Raw genomic sequence first — 18,735 nt, 5'->3', positions numbered from 1 at the left:
CAAGGCAAGAATAGTAGATATCCAATAATTAATTAGACATAGAATCTGTCTTCCAAGAGTTTATAATTGGATAGGGGAGATAAACAGTATACTATTAGTAACATTGCAATGAAAATAAACCAGAAAAAGGCCATTATTATATAAAGTTTATATTATGTACAACCTATATATAAAGTTTATGTTATATACGACCTATATTTCATATTATGTAACAAATATTGGAAAGGGTCTAAAAATTGCTTTGATAAAAATTACCTTGGAGGACTGAGAAAATAACAGAAGCAAGAGAAACTTGGAAGGGAAAGAAAAAGTATGGTAATCATCAACAATAGGAATTTAAGTTTGCTTGTCCAGGAGATATCAGGGTGACTGAATACTTTATGTGTAGCACACCCTTACAGTATTAGGCACAGGGAGAACTCTTGCGTAACTTGTAAATTTCCAGAAGGCTATCAGGGAAAAAAACCTGAAAAATTATAGTTTAAAAGATTATGTGAACTTAATTTGTACAGTGGTTTTCAAGTTATAAATTTCTTTTTGTAACTGTGTCCCCAGTTTCTCTTTAACTTAGAAGTCATAAAATTTTAAGTTCCAAATTAAAGAAGTAATATTCATTGGTGTAACAAATATGATTCCTTAATTGATTGAGAAAAATGAGAGAGCATTTACTAAATTTTAGGTTTAGGAATATTGGTTGTGTGTGTGTGTGTGTGTGTGTGTGTGTGTGTGTGCAGGTATGCACGCATTAGTATGTGCTTACGTGTGTGTGTGTTTCAAATTACTGAGTATAACATTTTACTCTTCCTCCCCATGTTTCTCATGAACTGGAAATTGATAGAGCATGCTTATTTTAGGGATTACTGTTGATACAGACAAGGAATATTTTCTCATACTCAAACATTCATATGAACACCTGAATGCATAAGAGTAAGATTCTTTCTGTTTCTCTTTCTCTCTCTCTTTTTAATTTCCAGGCATAGATATTCTTCATCAACTAGGCCTTGGAGACAAAGATGTAAGACACTCATCATCAGTGACTGCTGTACCATCATCATCTACACCATTACCTCAGGGGGTCCATTTAACAGAATCAGGTGTCATTTTAACAAATGATGCTTATATTGAGTCACCTCTCATGAAAATTTTACCATTCAACTTAGAACAGCCATTTACAATATTAATTGGGTTACAGTCACATAGAGTAAACAATGCATTTCTCTTCAGCATTAGAAATAAAAATAGACTGCAATTAGGAGTGCAATTATTACCTAAAAAATTAGTAGTATACCTTGGAGGAAAGCAGTCTGTGTTTTTCAACTACAGTGTTCATGATGAGCGATGGCACTTCTTTGCCATTACTATTAGAAACCAAGTTGTTTCAATGTCTGTTGAGTGTGGAAAGAAATATTTTAGCAGAGAGACTCTTTTGGAAGTCCAGACTTTTGATTCTAACAGTGTGTTTACACTAGGAAGTATGAATAATAATTCTGTCCATTTTGAAGGAATAGTATGTCAGTTGGATATTATTCCTTCTGCAGAAGCATCTGCAAACTATTGTAGATATGTGAAACATCGTTGTCACCCTGAGACAAACCATCTTCATACAACCATCGTACCAGCTGAGATACTGGAAAACTCTCCCTTGCCCAAACAATTTGGTGAAAAAGTGCTGTCTGAGGACACATTTACCAAAGGCAAAAACATTCCAAATATCATAAATAATGATTCTGCAACAGTCCATAAGCAACAAGATCACCAAATACCAAAATCTCAATTCATTTCTCTTCATTCAAGGAATGTTTCTGCTGTGGATCTTGTAAACCATGGGATTCAAGACAAAGAAATGATCACTGAGGAACATACTCAGACAAATTTAAGTCTGTCAATGACCCATCACCTCAAAAAGGCGAAAACAAATAGCAAGGAGAAATTTGGTTCTTTTTCAAATGTATCCGACAATGTCACACAACATAATGATAAACTAACTGGTCTGTCACCATTTAAGAAGATATCATCTATTCTTCCACATATAAAACAAGAAACAATTACTAATCTCAAGAAGGCTATCACAGCAAATCTACACACTAATGAACTCATGGAACTGCAACAGATTTTAAACACAACCTTATACAGAGTGACAGATGAGCCATCTGTGGACAATCACCTTGACCTAAGGAAGGAAGGTGAAATTGATCCTGATGCTACCTATCCCATCGAAAATAGCTATGAGACTGACCTTTATGATTATTATTATTATTATGAGGATCTTAATACCATGCTCGAAATGGAGAATCTGAGAGGGCCAAAAGGGGACACTGGACCTCCCGTAAGTTGTTGTTGTTGTTTTTTAAATCTGTCTTAATGCATTAACTTATCAAAAATCACTAGACTGAAGAATACAGAATAGATCAGATCTGTTTCAGACATGTATCCTGGCTATAGTGATGAATTTACGGTTACTATAATGCATCCAGCCAGAATGCAGTGTTGGCTTAAATATTATATTTTTTGTTGTTTATATTGGCAGGCTGAAAGGTTACTTAATTCTGATAAAGTGGTGAGTAAGCTATATGTTTTTCTTGTTCAGTTGAAATTCAACCAAGAATTCAACTGCTAAATTTGGATTAGCATTCTTTATAGAAAAACCATAGACTTATACACAGTCATGTTAATAGAAGGATATAAAAGTTATAGTACACTAAAGAAAAACACGTTAAATACATCAATTAAATTAATTGATAATCATTAAACACTTCTTTCAGCAAAATAATATCAAATGAACTAAAATAGAGAGTAAAATTTACTTTAGAGATAATTTTGTAGTGAATCACTGCCTGGTAAAAAACAAAACCTTACATTATTGTTCTAAATGTAACATATTTCATTACATCTTTAATGGTATAGTTAATTTACATTTACAGATTAATAAAAGCTCCATCTACCTAATACAAAAAGTAACTAAGAGCTCATCGGCCTATTCAATGAAAAAAACAAGCAAATAGCGAAATCACTTATTTGATAATGTATAAACAAAACTATACGATAATAGATTGATGTTTTTAGCTCTGAAATTCTGTCGTTGTGGAGGTGCAATTACAGCTGAGCATTTGAAAAATTTATAAATCATTTAAAACCCATTTTAAGCTATTTAAAATTACCTTGGGGGGAGCTGGGTGGCTCGGTTGGTTAAGTGTCTGACTTCAGCTCAAGTTATGATTTCATGGTCTGTGAGTTCGAGCCCTATGTCAGGCTCTGTGCTGACACCTTAGACCCTGGAGTCTGCTTGGGATTCTGTGTCTCCTTCTTTCTCTGCCCCTGCCCCACTCACACTCTGCTTCTCTCTGTGTCTCAAAAATGAATAAACGTTAAAAAAATCACATTAGAAACATTATGTTTTTGCCTTTTATGTTTGTATATGTTAAATAATCACCTTTTGTGTGTTTAGAAAATAATATTTTTAATCACAAGCAGACTAAAATATATATTAAAGTATTTCTTTATTTTATGAAAATAAAATTTGAATCATTGTTTTAGTTCAGAAGCCATTGGATGGGAGAAGATGATGTCACTTGCTTAGCTTATGTTTCCTTTGTGGTTCTTGCTTGAAATGACTTGATAGGTATTGAACAACTCTTAGAGTGAATATTTAAATGTCTTAAAATAAAGTATGAATAACATATTATTATAGAGAAATTCTTTTCAGTGATAGCAACTATTATCAACATATTAGTAATAAAATTGAGCCACTGGGCAGGTCATATTAAGCAAATAGTTATGGAAGCCATTTACTTTCTTCAGTATGATGAGATGAGCATAAATCTCTTCTATAAATCCCAAACTAGTCATTTCAATATTGGTGGATGAAGCAGTAATATTTAACAGATATTTACTTAATTTCTGTTATGGGAAAAGCAGGAACACAAAGTATGGATAACACAGTCACTGCTCAGAAGGAGCTTACAAACTAAGTGCATAAGGTACAAATGTTCAAAAGCAAGAGAAGTGCTTTCTGAGGTGATCCCTATGAAAGATCACTTAAGGCTGAGCTGTTTGGAATAGCTTGGAATAGTTCGGAATAATTCAGAATTGTCTTGTGGACAAATTAGTTATAATGTAGGCCTCAAAGAATGGATATAATTTGATAGGTGAAAGGAACGAACCTATTTTTTTAATAGGAAAAGCAGCATAATAGCTATCATTTACTGAGTTTTTACTTTGTGACAGATGCTTGACCATGCCCTTTAAATTCATTATCTTAAAATAACTTGGTGAGGTTGGAATTATTATCCCCATTTTTTCAGGTGAAGAAACTGAAACCCAGAAAAGTCAATTTACTTGCTCATAACTACATTGCTAATAAATGACAGAGCCAGGATTCACGTTTTTTGCCTCTAAAGCTTAAACTCTCTCATGATGTTAGACTGAATATTGTTGGACAAAGATAAGACCCAAGATAGATGTTGTCAGATTGTAGAGTCTTAATTGTCAAACTGATAGTTCTTACTTTATCTCATTCTCATGGGGAATTTTGTAGGTTTCTAAGCAGAGATATTAATGGAGAAGTCAGTCTGTTAGTAGTGCCCAGCACAGACAGGAAGTTCCCACTATCATCTTGATGTTACAAAACTAAGACATTAGGAAAATGTGAAAATGCAAAGGAAAGGTAGAATTCAGGAGATATTTTGAAGAAATATATGGGAAATTAATTGGACCTAGGGACAAAACAAAAAGGAAGAGAAAGATGATTTTAAGGTTTTAAGTCTGTGGACTGGAAGAATGGTAATACCATTACTAAAATTAGTAACTAAGAGAGGAAGTCGATTTTAGGAGAGGAAGTTAAGTTAAAACATTTCAGGTACTATTGAAAATTCAGTCAGCCTTTGGAAAAGTTGAAGAAGCTGAAATGAAAAAGAGAGATCATGATAAGAATGTAGATTCAGGAGTCTTCCTATCAATATTATAGCTGAAGGTGTAGGGTTGGATAATTTTCAAAGAAAGGAGTTTGGCGTAGAGTCAAGAGTCAAATCATGGGGAATGTTCGCTTTGGGAGTATGGAAGAAAAAAAGCAGAAGTGTGAATGAACAGTCAGATGGGAGAGAAGTATATAGTGCACTGTCACAGAAGCCCAAGAAGAGAGTTTTGAGGAAAAATTGATCAGCAGTGCCAAAAGCTACATAGAAGTCAAAAAGGATGAGGACTGAGAAAAAGTGGAAGAAATGCATTAGCTCTTCTGATGGGAAAGTCAACTTTGTGAGTCCAACTTCAGCATAATGTAGAAGACTAAAGGTAGATTTTTTAGGAAGCTAATGAAAGTGTGGATGATGAAGAAATAATGAACTTTGTAGGGATTGTTGCACCACTTCTTGAAGTAGATGTTACCATGTGAAATCTCAGGCCAGCCTGATTTTTCCTACCTGTAGGTGACCATTTCTTCTTTCATATGCCCGTACAGTTCTTCAATCATCTCTGAAGTTTATTAAACCTATATCAGTCTGTATCAGTTTTTTTTTTATGGTATGCCTTTGATATGAAGGTTATTTTTATTTGATTATAGAAACATCTCCCCTTATATCGTCAAATATTTTTCTTTTCCATTTTTCCACATTCTTCTTCAGGATGTCCTTTGTGATGATAGACATTATCTATCATTTTCTCTACAAGCATGTATGTGTGATTGCTTTTTCTATTTTGTTTCATGTGAATTCAGTTATTCTGCACTCACATTCCTTCATTGATTTTTAAATTGTATTTAATCAGTTTTTATGGTATCAGACATGGCTTTCATCTATAATGGTTTCTTTTTTCTCTTTCATGTATTTCTTAAACTCTTCTGGTTCACATTTCATTACCTTCATTGTTATTTTTATTTCTTATAACTCTTCTTTGACCTCTCTTTTTATAGAAACATGGCATCTTGAAATGCTTTGCATCTATAGTGAACTATATGACTGGACTTTTTCTCTGTTGCATGAAGTAATTCCTCTTCTGGTAAACAATTTTCATCTACTTTTAATTTATGTTTCTGTCCTCATACTTTCCCCTCCCCTCAATAAGTATGTAAAGGCCCCTGGCTGGTTTCTTTCTGGTTATTAGCCATTTTTAAAATAAAGGCAGCTCTGGGGCACCTGAGTGACTCATTTAGTTAAACATCTGACTCTTGATTTCGGCTGGGGTTATGATTTCATGGTTCGTGAGTTTGAGCCCCACCTCTGGTTCCGTGCTGACGGCATGGAGCCTGCTCAGGATTCTTTCTCTCTCCTTCTTTCTCTGTCCCTCCCCTGCTCATGCTCTCTCTCTGAAAATAAATAAACTTAAAAAAATAAATAAATAAATAAATAAATAAATAAAATAAAGGCAACTCTAACTGGGGCACTATTTGTTTTAGAATAGCATAGGGAGAAACAGAGGGAACTAAGGTGGAGTGGTACACAGCGTCAACTTTAGGTTGCTGCCTTTAAACGCCATCTTATTATATTTATTTTGTCCTCTATCCAGAGACGTATCTCCTCTTACTTTCATGTACAATTTGTTATGAAATCTTTTATTTCATAGGCCCTCTAAGAACTAATATGATGATTTATGCTCCTGTCTTTCACCCCCTGTCCCCACCAGACATCTTCTGAGGTTAGGAGGTTTGGTTGTAGATCATAACAATGATGGGTTCCTCCTCTTCAGTTCCACCTTTCTTACTCTTGGCTGTTTGAAGCTGGGTCTTCACTGGATCATTAATCATATCTACTGTGGCTTTCTCATTCCCTTAAGCCTCATCATTGTGTAATCAAAGGATTTTTGAGATGAACATTCAAGACTGTTAGTTTTAGATATCTGTAGCCTGTTCAAGATTTGAAATCTGAGGAGGTTTTTTCTTTCTGGTCATCTCTCAACATCTTTCCTTACCGCAAAGTTTCTCAGTATTTGGAAAATAATCTCCATATTTTGTGGTTTGTGGTTGTGGTCCTTTCCTTGTTTCGTTGGAGATGATTTTTTTTTTCTTTCAGTGTTTTTGTTGTTTTCAGTGGGTTTTGAGGGATGGAGGGTAGTTTTAAAAATGTTTTCATTCTGCCATGTTTTATGTAAATTCTCTAGTGATCTTTTTAAAAACACAGACCAGATCACCTCAGTTAGCTGCTTAAACTCTTCAGTGGCAGAAGAATAAAGCACTTAGAATAAATGAAAGACTTTTTATCATAACCTGTGCAGTGGTGTGTGATCTGGCCCCTGCTTGCCTCTGCAGCCTCCTTTTGTGCCACTTTCTCTTACTCTCCCTGAGTGTTCTTTTTCTTCTTCAATAAGACTGTGCTTTTTGTTTGTTTCCTTTTACTCATGCCCTCGTTCATTTTATTCCTATTTTCTGGAATTTTACTTTCTCCTCTTTTCTAACTCTTATTCATCTTTTCAGTATGAGCACTTACTTCCTCAGAGAAGCCTCCTCTGATACCACAAATAAATTAGGTGCACTAGCTATGTTAATCTCTCTGTTGCTTGCTTGTTCTCTTTTTTCATATCACTAAGTAAAATGTATAATTATGTGCTTATCTGTTAATGTGTGTCTTTTTTCTAGACTCGAAGCTGTCAGAGGGCTTGATGCTTACTAATGCTTATCGAATGAGTGAATGAATGAATGAGTGAATGAATTTTTAAAAGGAATTTTAGATGCAGGACTTCCAAGATTAATTGACCAGGCATTACTATCTTTTAGAAGTTTTGGTCTAGTGAATATATTTAAGACAATTATATATTTGATAATATATAATAATTACCTTAGTAGTCCGGGTGGCTCAGTTGGTTGAGTACCTGACTCTTGATTTCGGCTCAGGTTGAGATCCCATGGTCATGGGATCAAGCCCCATGCTGAGCCCCACATCAGGCTCAGCTGGAGCCTGATTAAGATTTTTCTGCCCTCTACCCCACTCATGTGCACTCTATCTAAAACAAACAAACAAACAAAAAACCCCTAGTAATTATAATATTATAACTAACATTAATTGAGTGCTTACTGTGCACCATGTATACCTTGAAAAAATTCATTATTCTATAGTTTACTGGTTAACTACTATTTCTCAGCCATAGTGGTAGTTATTCTATATACAGTATCTTTAATGATCACAATAACTGAAAGGTAGATCTTTATCATCAATATTTTAAAGATGAGGAAACTAAGGCTTAGAAAGAGTAACTGACTTGTCCAAGGTCATTCAGCTAGTAAATCATTGAGGCCTGATTTGAACCTAGATTAGACAATTGCAAAACCGTTACTCATTTCATGGAATTATGCTTTTTTTTTTTTAACTTTTTTTAAAGTTTATTTATTCTTCAGAGTGGGCGTGTGTGAAAGGGGGAAGGGCAGAGAGAGAGAGAGAGAGAGAGAGAATCTGAAGCAGGGCTAGATCACATGAACCACAAGATCATAACCTAAGCCAAAATCAAGATGGTCAACAACTGAGCCCAGGCATCCCTTTCTCTTAATAACCAATAACCTCAAAGTTAAAGTGCCATTTTTAGTACTTAACTTTATTTATAGAAAATCACTTATTTTCATCAAACAAGTCATGCCATATAGAATCAAATTTCTTCCCTAGTTTGTAGAAATCCCTATTAATCTATTCTCAGTGATTTGAAAATGCAAATTTTTGAAGAAGTTAAAATTGATTTTTATACAGTGCTTATTAAATAACTCAAATATTTCAATCATGACATAAAATAGACTTTCTTTCTTGCCCAGTATCTAATATTAATTACCTTTTCTATGTAATTGGAATACTGTTTTCTTTTGTCGTAATATAGTGTCATGGGGTAATAAACCAAACTAGACATTCTGTTTTAATTTTCCATTTAGTTTTTCATTTTTCTTATTTTTTGGGACTTCAAATAAGTAGCTGTTAACTTCCGATTATAGCAACAGAACCAGAATTGTGAAAAGGATTTCAGTTTTTAAAAAAAATAAGTGAAAGTCAATTTTTGATGGACGTTAGTGATATAATGATAGCTGTTAAAATATTTGAACAGTTCAGGAAGGAGGATGCCCTCCGTCTGAGGTTGAATGGAAATAGTACTTCTGTCTCAATGTTAGGAGATATATGAAAGGTTTTATTGGGGTGCCTGGGTGGCTCAGACAGTTAAGCATCTGACTTCAGCTCAGGTATTGATCTCACAGCTTGTTGAGTTCAAGCCCCGCATTGGGCTCTGCAATGACAGTGCAGAACCTACTTGGGATTCTCTCGTTGTCCTTCCATCTCTGCCCCTCTCCCACTTGCACTATCTTTCTCTCTCTCAAAATAAATAAATAAATAAATAGTTTGGTTTTTTTTTTTTTTAAATCAAGTTAGGGCATGGGAGAAGAAAAAATACAAAGGAAAATAGTCAGCTTGAAAAAAATAAAGAGGATTAGAAAACTTCAAAACAGCTGTAATATTAAAAAAAAGGAGAAAGTTTTGAAGAGTAGATAATATCAGAATGAGGAATGAGAAAAAAATGCATAAAATCAAGGCTCTTAGGCCATGCTATGTGTTAATGCTAAGGCCAGCACTTTAACCTTGATATGCCGAATTTCAACATTCATGCTATTTTTAATGCGACCTTGAATGAATATTTGTGAATATGTGTATGCTCTAGAGACACCAAGAATAATTCCATATCAGCAGAGTGCTCTGCAACAATTAAGTGAATGCAACATGAATGAATGCATATGTTAACCACGTCTCAAATGAACATTTATTCTGCCCCAGCTGATTGTTAAAGTAAAAAAAGACGACATAAGTCATCACGTGAGGAAGTAAAGAAGGAAACTACTTCTTCCTATTCAATATTACTTAACATATTTAGTATTTATTTAATATATTTAATATTATTTAGTATATTTAATCAGAATGCTTTAAAAATTGATCAGTGTTTGCTTTCTTACTTTGTTTTGCAAACCATTTAAGTCTCTGACTGAACTCCTGGTATGCTATACTTGGTGCAAGGCAGATTTATTACTGAATATACAAGAAGGATCTCATAACAGTTTAACACATTATACAGATCCTTGCTATAAGTCTTTTAAGAGAACATAACATAGTCAGTGCTTTAATTTTTCCAGGCAAGTCTTTTGCAATGTGTCTGAAACGACCTGTAGTTGTTGGTCTCCCAACCCTAAATTGAATTCTGCCTTCAGTAGTAAAAGTAAATTTAGGTAAAAGTTACCCACAAAACTACTAGTGTGGTTCCTGTAAAAGCCAGATACAGTGGCTGTAACCATAAGTCACAGACTTCCTACGGCCATTTCTGGCCAGATTAAAGAGGACACTTGAGTTTCAACTCTCACCCCTGCTGATTAGGGTGAGGGGATTCATATTACTTTAAAATCATCATCAGCTGGGAACTGGGGACTGAAAACAAAGCCCTAAAGTGGGAATCTTAATAAGTCTTGTGAGAAAAGATGTGTCTATAATTGTGCCTAACATCTTGGCATTTGTTTTCCAAGGGTCCACCTGGTCCAGCAGGCATCCCAGGCCCATCAGGAAGGAGAGGTCCACGGGTGAGTAAATGGGCTCTGTGTCCCACTGCTGTTAGAATTAGTAACACTGCAGTGTGTTTTTTTCCCCAGCATCGTACAGTATGTACTTCCTTTGGAAACCTGCCTGGGTCTTCAAACTTAGTCTACCTTTGCCAATTCAAGAGAAACTCAGGAACACGTGCAGCTTGTTTATTTGACCGTAAACACCCAGCCAAGGCACTCTCTGTGAACCTGCCTGAGAAGGATTATCAAATTTATAAATTAGTGCTACTTGTAACATTATTCTTAGTTATAAAGCGATCTCATGGGTAGTTGATAGTTCGAGGTGGGTTTCATTTGCTTTGGGAAATGAAGAGGAGTGGGTTGCCTTAAAATAGTACATTCCTGGATTACATAGTGGAAAATGCTGGAGCTACTGACTAGAAAAATAATTAACCTGAGGAAAAAGCTGCCTTAAGGATCAGCAGTGGTTTCTCACATTACACATGTCCAACAAAAGATTTACTGCTGTGTTAAAATTTGTTTCTTTCAAACCTAAAAAATAAATGTGGACTTTTACTAACAGAAATTCTTCCAAGAGCCAGAAAAGGAACTGCAACCTTGTGTTATAAAGACAGATGCACATGCCGTGTATAATCCACTTTCTGTCCCGATTTTTGTCTATCTTACACACAATATAGTGAAAAAGCGTCCTGAAATATTACTTTAAGTCGTCCATATTCACAGTCAACTCCTGTCCTCATACGGACAAGAAGGCGCAGACGAACGCTCACTGGCTGTAGCTGCGGTTAAACATTTGTTTCACTTCTCTATACTTGCCCTATCACCTTCCTCCTCCAGTCTCTCATCCACACGCCCACTCTCCCATAGCCGGCAGACCATTTCCATCCTTCTGGCTCTCTGTCTGGATCCCACCTTTCTGGGGACTGGATCTCTCTCTGTACCAATCCCACTACTGAGGCTGTTCTCCTACAGCCAAGACCTTCAGTCTGAGTCTCCATCTATTCTCATAGTACACCAGTTTCCTTCCCTCATTTCTACCTATTTTTTTCACTTATTTGTCTAATCCTTTCTTTAAGGAAGGAACAGTATTCCTCTTCTCCAGGCTAATTATTACATTTGTGTTCCTAATTTTATCTCCATTCCATTATTTAACTTAAAACTTGCAACTTCACATTTTTTTCTCTCCCTAGATTTTAGCTCATGTGGCAACAACCAAACCATTATCCCTTTTCAAAAAAAAAAAAAAAAAACCTCAAACTTTCACTGTTATTAATTTTTCCTAGTTTTTGTCCTAGCTCACTGTTGTTGCCCTATTGAACTTTATAAAATAATAGTTTATGCCGTGGCCCTACATCAATGCTTATGTGTAAAGCCCCATAAATTTTTCCATCTATTTTATTAAAATTTATTTTAATAATAATTTAATCTAATAATTTTTGAAGGTTGCAAATGACATATCATAAAATCTAATCGTTTTCCTTAGTTTTAGTCTTGCTAGATATACCTCCAATATTGCCATTGCTGACACCCCTTTCCTTTCTGAAACACGATGCTCTATTAATTCAGAATTGAAAAGACAGAAAAATAAGTAATTACTAACTATATGTTATATGTTAAGATAGAGGTATGGCTGAAGAGCTGAGACGTGGGTACCAAACCCAAATGAGCGTAGGGGGCCTGGAGACCTGGAAGGTTTTCTAGAGGTGGATCTTAGTTCCTCCACTTGATGGTTCCATAAGCTTAAGTTTCTTCACTTGTAAAGGGGAGTAAAAATAGCCACCTTGCAGGATTGTCATAAGGATTAGTAATAAGAAATGTAAAGCATTAACGCAGTTATTTACATATAGTAGGCACTCAATAAATAGAAGCAATTATTAAATTCAAACCAACAAGTATTTATTGAGTGTCTAATATGTTCCAAGTGCTATACTGGTAATACTAAAAACAGTCCGTTTTCAAAAAATTTTTAATCCTAGAACTAAATGGCACATGTCATAAAGTAGTTAAAAGGGCAATAAAATATTTAAATAACAGATTAGAACAGTCTAATAAATGTCCTAAAGCGATATACAGTTAAGTACAAATTAACTTTACATGTAGCAATTTCTATGAAAGCTAGTAAGAAAGAGAAATCACTTTATCATGGTATATCTAGGATTTAAAAAACAGGTGGGGGGGGGCACCTGGGTGGCCCAGTTGATTAAGTGTCAGACTCTTGGTCTCAGCTCAGGTCTTGATCTCAGGGTTGTGAGCTCAAGCCCCACATAATATTTATTTATATAAAAGAATAAATAAAATAAATAAAACTGAGGTGGGATCTAGCTGACACTTGAAGAATGATTTGGGCAGCTGTAGGGGGTAAAGTTAAATGAAATGAGTCTTTAAGAGATACATAATGGCATAAGTAAAAACTCAAGTACAGAAAGGGCTAACACATGTTGACTGGAGTATCCATTTGCACTTCCTTGTTTTTAGGCTTCTTACTCTGCATAGCTTCTAGAAGTAGCACTATGCAGTATGGCTGGAGATAGGGGTGAAAAATAAAGGAGGTAAACACCTCAAGACAGTGTTTTGAATCAAAAGACAGAAACTGCAGTACTGCTCTAGTGTAGCTCTCCTTTCCAAGGCTGAACAATCCAACATCTCAGAAAAAATTAAAAAAGCTTTGTGGAAAAAAAAAGAGGTAACATTCATTTTAATTAAATTATGCTATGAAATATTTCTACTGACTGTTATTTGTACCTAAAACAACTGTTTTATAGTCAGTTATAACTGACTGTTATTTGTATCTGTTCTAAGATCGATCTGACCTTTTTTACTATTTGCAGGGCATACCAGGGCCACATGGAAATCCTGGGTTACCTGGATTACCAGGTCCAAAGGTGAGTGATGACTAGTGAGTATCATGTTATTTTCCTGACATTATTAAAGAAGGTCTTTAACTCTTTTTAAAATTGAAACATAGTTGACATAAATATTATATTATCTTAAGTGTACAACATGATGAGTTGACACCTGTACACACAGCAAATGATCACCACAGTAAGTCCAGCCGCCATCTGTTACCATAAGTTACCAAAAGTATTTTTTCTTCTTATGATGAAAACTTTCATGATCTATTCTCCTGGAAACCTTCGAATATGCACTACAGTACCATTGACTGTGTCCCCATGCCACACATCACATCCCCATGACCTATTTATTTCACAGCTGGAAGTGTGTACCTCCCAACACCCTTTACTCATTTTGGACATTTGGCAACACCCCCTTCTACCCCACCACCACCACTCTGTTCTCTGAATCCATAAATTTTGTTTTGTTTCTTCACCTGTTTTGTTTTTTGGATTCCCCATATAAGTAGAACATATATTTGTATTTCTCTGTCTGACTTATTTCACTTAGCGTAATGCCCTCAAGGTCCATCCATGTTAACACAAATGGTAGTATTCCATTTATTTTTATGGCTGAGTAGTATTCCATTGTGCGTGTGTGTGTGTGTGTGTGTGTGTGTGTGTGTGTTTATACCATATCTTCTTTATCCATTCATCCATTGTTAGACACTTAGGTTCTTTTCATATCTTGGCTATTATAAATAATATTCCAATGAACATAAGGGTGCATTTATCTTTTTGAATTAGTGTTATTTTTTTTTCTGATGAAATGCCCAGAGGTAGAACTGTTGGATCATATGGTAGTTCTTTTTTTTAGGTGTTTTTTTTTAATTTTTTGGAATTTATTTAGAAAGAGAGAGAAGGGGAGGGTCAAAGAAAGAGGAGACAGAGAATCCATCCCAACACAGCACAGAGCCTGATCTGGGGCTTGAACTCACAAACCATGAGATCATGACCTGAGCCAAAACCAAGAGCTGGACTCAACCGACTGAGCCACCCAGGTGCCCTGATCATATGGTAGTTCTATTTTTACTTTTACTTTATATTATTACTATATTCCCTAAGCTGTATTTTTCATCTCCATAACTTATTTTTAATTTCTTTATGAAACTCCATGCTGTTTTCCATAATGCCTGCACCAGTTTACTTTCCTTCCAACAGTGCATGTGAGTTCCCATCTTCACATCTTCATGAACACTAGTTATTTCTTGTCTTTTTGATAACAGCCATTCCAACAGGTGTGAAGTGATAAGTCATTGTGGTCTTGATTTGTATTTCCCTGATGACTAGTGATGTTAAGCACTTTTTCATGTGCCTGTTGGTCATCTGTATATCTTTATTGGAAAAAAAAAGTGCCTATTTAGATCCTATGTCCATTTTTTAATTGACTGTTTTGTTTCAATGTTCAGTTGTATGGGTGTTTTTTTCCCACTTTCTACCCCTCTTATTTTTTTTAACTTAAATTTTAGTTAACATGTAGTGCGATATTGTTTTCTGGAGTAGAATTCAGGGATTCATCACTATATACAGCACCCAGTGGATATTACATCACCCATCTAGACCATCTCCCACCCATCTCCCTTCATCAATCCCCAGTTTGTTCTCTATCATTAAGAGTCTCTTGTGGTTTGTTTCCCTCTCTCCTCTTTTCCCCCCTTCCCATATGTTCATCTGTTTTGTTTCTTAAATTCCACATATGACTGAAATCATGGCATTTGTCTTTTTCTGATTGACTTATCTCACTTAAAATGATACATTCTAACTCCATCCATGTTGCAAATGGCAAGATTTCATTCATTTTGATCGCTGAGTAATATTCCATTATGTATGTATACCATATCTTCTTTATTCATCAGTTGATGGACAGTTGGACCCTCTCCATAGTTTGGCTATTGTTGATAAGGCTGCTACAAACATTGGGGTGCATGTACCCCTTTGAATCTGTATTTTTGTATCCTTTGGGTAGGTATCTAATAGTGAAAATGCTGGGTCACAGGGTAGTTCTAATTTTAGTTTTTTAAGGAACCTCTTCTCCAGAGTGGCTGTACCAGTTTGCATTCCCACCAACAGGGCAAGAGGGTTTCCCTTTCTCTACATCCTTGTGAGTTTTTAAAATATATTTTGGATATTAACCTCTTATAGGATATATAAATTGGAAATGTTTTCTCCAATTCAGTAAGTTGTCTTTTAATTTTTATGATGATTTACTTTGCTGAAGGTTTTCAATTTGATGTATTTCCACTTGTTTATTTTTGCTTTTGTTGCCTTCACTTTTGGAGTCAGATCTAAAAAAATTGCCAAGAATAATGTCAAGGAACTTATTGCCTATATTTTCTACTAGGAGTTTTATGGTTTCAGGTCTTAAATTAAAATCTTTAATTTATTTTGAGTTTATTTTTGTGTATAGTATTAGAGAGTAGTCTAATGTCATTCTTTTGCATATGGCTGTCCACTTTTCCCAAGGCCATTTGTTAAAGAGACTATCTTTTACCCATTGTATACTCTTGCCTCTTTTGTTATAAGTTAATTAACCATATGTGCATGGGTTTATTTCTTGGCTATTTATTCCATTCCATTGATCTATGTGACTTTTTTTATGTCAATACCATATTGTTTTCATTATCATACTTTTTATTTTTTATTTTTTTTAATTTTTTTTTCAACGTTTATTTATTTTTGGGACAGAGAGAGACAGAGCATGAACGGGGGAGGGGCAGAGAGAGAGGGAGACACAGAATCGGAAACAGGCTCCAGGCTCTGAGCCATCAGCCCAGAGCCCGACGCGGGGCTCGAACTCACGGACCGCGAGATCGTGACCTGGCTGAAGTCGGACGCTTAACCGACTGCGCCACCCAGGCGCCCCATTATCATACTTTTTAAATATAGTTTGAAATCAGGGAGCATGATACCTTCAGCTTGGCTGTTCTTATCAAGATTGTTTTGGCTATTCATGGTCTTTTGAGGTCCCATACAAATTTTAGGATTATTCGTTCTATTTATGTGAATGTGTCATTGGAATTTTGATAGGGATTGCATTGAGTCTATAGATTGCTTTGGGTATGGACATTTCATTTATTTATTTATTTATGTGTGCTTATTTATTTTGAAAGAGAAGGAGAGAAGGAAGGAAAGCAGGCAAGAAGTAGAGAGAGTAAGAGAAAGAGAATCCCAAGCAAGCTGCCCACTGTCAGCACAGAGTCCAACACAGGGCTTGATCTCACAAACTGTGAGATCATAACCTGAGCCAACATCAAGAGTCAGGTGCATAACTGACTGAGCCACCCAGGTGCCCCTATGGGCATTTTAATATTAATGTTAATAATATTAATTATTTCACTCCATTTGTACAGAATATATTACATTATTTGTTCTTCAATTTCTTTTGTTAATATCTTACAGTTTTCAGCATACAGTTCTCTCACCTCCTTGTTTAAATTTATTCCTAGATATTTTATTCCTTTTGATGTAATTATACATGGGATTGCTTTTTAAATTTCTCTAATAGTTCTTTGTTAGTGTATAGAAATACAACAGATTTTTGTATATTGATTTTTACCCTGCATCTTTACTAAATTTATTAGTTCTGACAGTTTTCCAGTTGAGTCTTTCAGGTTTTCTATATATAATATATTATCTTCAAATAATGATAGTTTTACTTCTTACCTTTCTTCTTTTTTTTATGTTTGTTTGTTTGTTTGTTTATTCATTTATTTATTTATTTATTTACTTACTTATTTTGAGAGAGAGAGAGAGAGAGAGAGCATGAGTAGGGAAGGGGCAGCCAGAGAGGCAGAGAGAGAATCCTACACAGACTCTACACTGTCAGTGCAGAGCCCAATGCAGGGCTCAAATCCACAAACTGTGAGATCATGACCTGAGCCAAAATCAAGAGTTGGACACTCAACCCACTGAGCCAACCTGGCTCCCCATCCCCTTTCTGTTTGGATGAATTTTATTTCTATTTCTTGCTTAATTGCCATGGCTAGAACTTCTAATACTATGTTGAGCTAAACGTAGTAGTAGTGGGCATCCTTGTCTTGTTCCTGATCTTAGAGGAAAGACTTTCAGCATTTCACCCTTTAATATGATGTTAGCTTAGGTTTGTTATATATGGCTTTATTATGTTGAGGTACATTACCTCTATACCCACTTTGTTGAAAGTTATTATCATAAATGGATGTTGAAATTTGTCAAATGTTTTTCCTGTATCTACTGAGATGATCTTTGATTTTTAGCCTTCATTTTGTTAATGTGGTATATCACATTGATTGATTGGCAGATGTTGAATCATCCTTGCATCCATGGAATAAATCCCACTTGATGATCCCTTTAATTTATTGTTGAATTTAGTTTGCTAGTATTTTGTTGAGGATTTTGCATCTATGTTCATCAGGGATATTTTTCTGTAGTTTTCTTTTTTTGTAGTATCCTTGTAAAATGCGTTAGGAAGCATTGTCTCCTCTTCGTTTTGGAAGAATTTGATAAGCATTGGTATTAACTCTTCTTTACATATTTGATAATATTCACCAATGAATCTGTCTTGTCTTAGACTCTTGTTTGTTGGGAGGGTTTTGATTACTGCTTTAATCTTACTGGTAATCAACATATTCAAAAGTTTATTTCTTCATTATTCAGCCTTGGAAGATTGTATTTTTCTAGGAATTTATCCGTTTCTCTCTGGTTGGCCAATTTGCTCGTATATAATTGTTCATAGTAGTCTCTTATGATCCTTTGTATTTCTGTGATATCAGTTGTAAATCTCCTTTTAAAAAAATTTTATTTGAGCCCTCTTTTTTCCCGAGTTAGTCTAGCTAAAGGTTTGTCAATTTTATTTATGTTTTCAAAGAGCCATCTCTTAGTTCATTGATCTTTTTTTTTTCTAGTTCCTTGAAATGTAAAGTTAGATAGTTTGAGATTTTTCTTGTTTCTTGAAGTAGGCCTGTATCACTATGCACTTTCCTCTTAGAACTGATTTTGCTGCATCCCATAGATTTTGGTAAGTTGTATTTGTATTTTAATGGCATTTTTAAATTTCTCCTTTGGTTTCTTCATTGACACATTGGTTATTCAGTAGCATGTTGTTTAATCTTCATATATTTGTGACTTTTCCATTTTCTTCTTCTTTTTTTTTTTTAATTTTTTTTCAACGTTTTTATTTATTTTTGGGACAGAGAGAGACAGAGCATGAACGGGGAAGGGGCAGAGAGAGAGGGAGACACAGAATCGGAAACAGGCTCCAGGCTCCGAGCCATCAGCCCAGAGCCTGACGCGGGGCTGGAACTCCCAGACCAGGAGATCGTGACCTGGCTGAAGTCGGACGCTTAACCGACTGCGCCACCCAGGCAC

The 18,735-nt window shown here is 35.2% G+C and overlaps 1 protein-coding gene across 5 annotated transcripts in view; it reads left to right on the top strand.

Annotated features, from left to right (window-relative positions):
- The window catches only part of COL24A1 (collagen type XXIV alpha 1 chain), a 405,325-nt gene that overhangs the window by 21,150 nt on the left and 365,440 nt on the right, over nucleotides 1-18,735 (top strand). For 4 of the 5 annotated variants that reach the window (XM_040470847.1, XM_040470844.1, XM_040470846.1 and 1 more), the window contains exons 4-6: nucleotides 975-2,326; nucleotides 10,463-10,516; nucleotides 13,327-13,380. In XM_040470847.1, coding sequence (XP_040326781.1) covers nucleotides 975-2,326; nucleotides 10,463-10,516; nucleotides 13,327-13,380 — 1,460 coding nt within the window. The remainder of the gene's footprint in view (nucleotides 1-974; nucleotides 2,327-10,462; nucleotides 10,517-13,326; nucleotides 13,381-18,735) is intronic. The other variant, XM_040470848.1, reaches the window with a different exon arrangement.

Source organism: Herpailurus yagouaroundi, unplaced genomic scaffold (assembly GCF_014898765.1).
Source record: "Herpailurus yagouaroundi ecotype Mexico unplaced genomic scaffold, PumYag 77, whole genome shotgun sequence".
In the NCBI taxonomy this organism is placed as follows: domain Eukaryota; kingdom Metazoa; phylum Chordata; class Mammalia; order Carnivora; family Felidae; genus Herpailurus; species Herpailurus yagouaroundi.
This window is presented reverse-complemented; position numbering and strand designations above follow the sequence as displayed.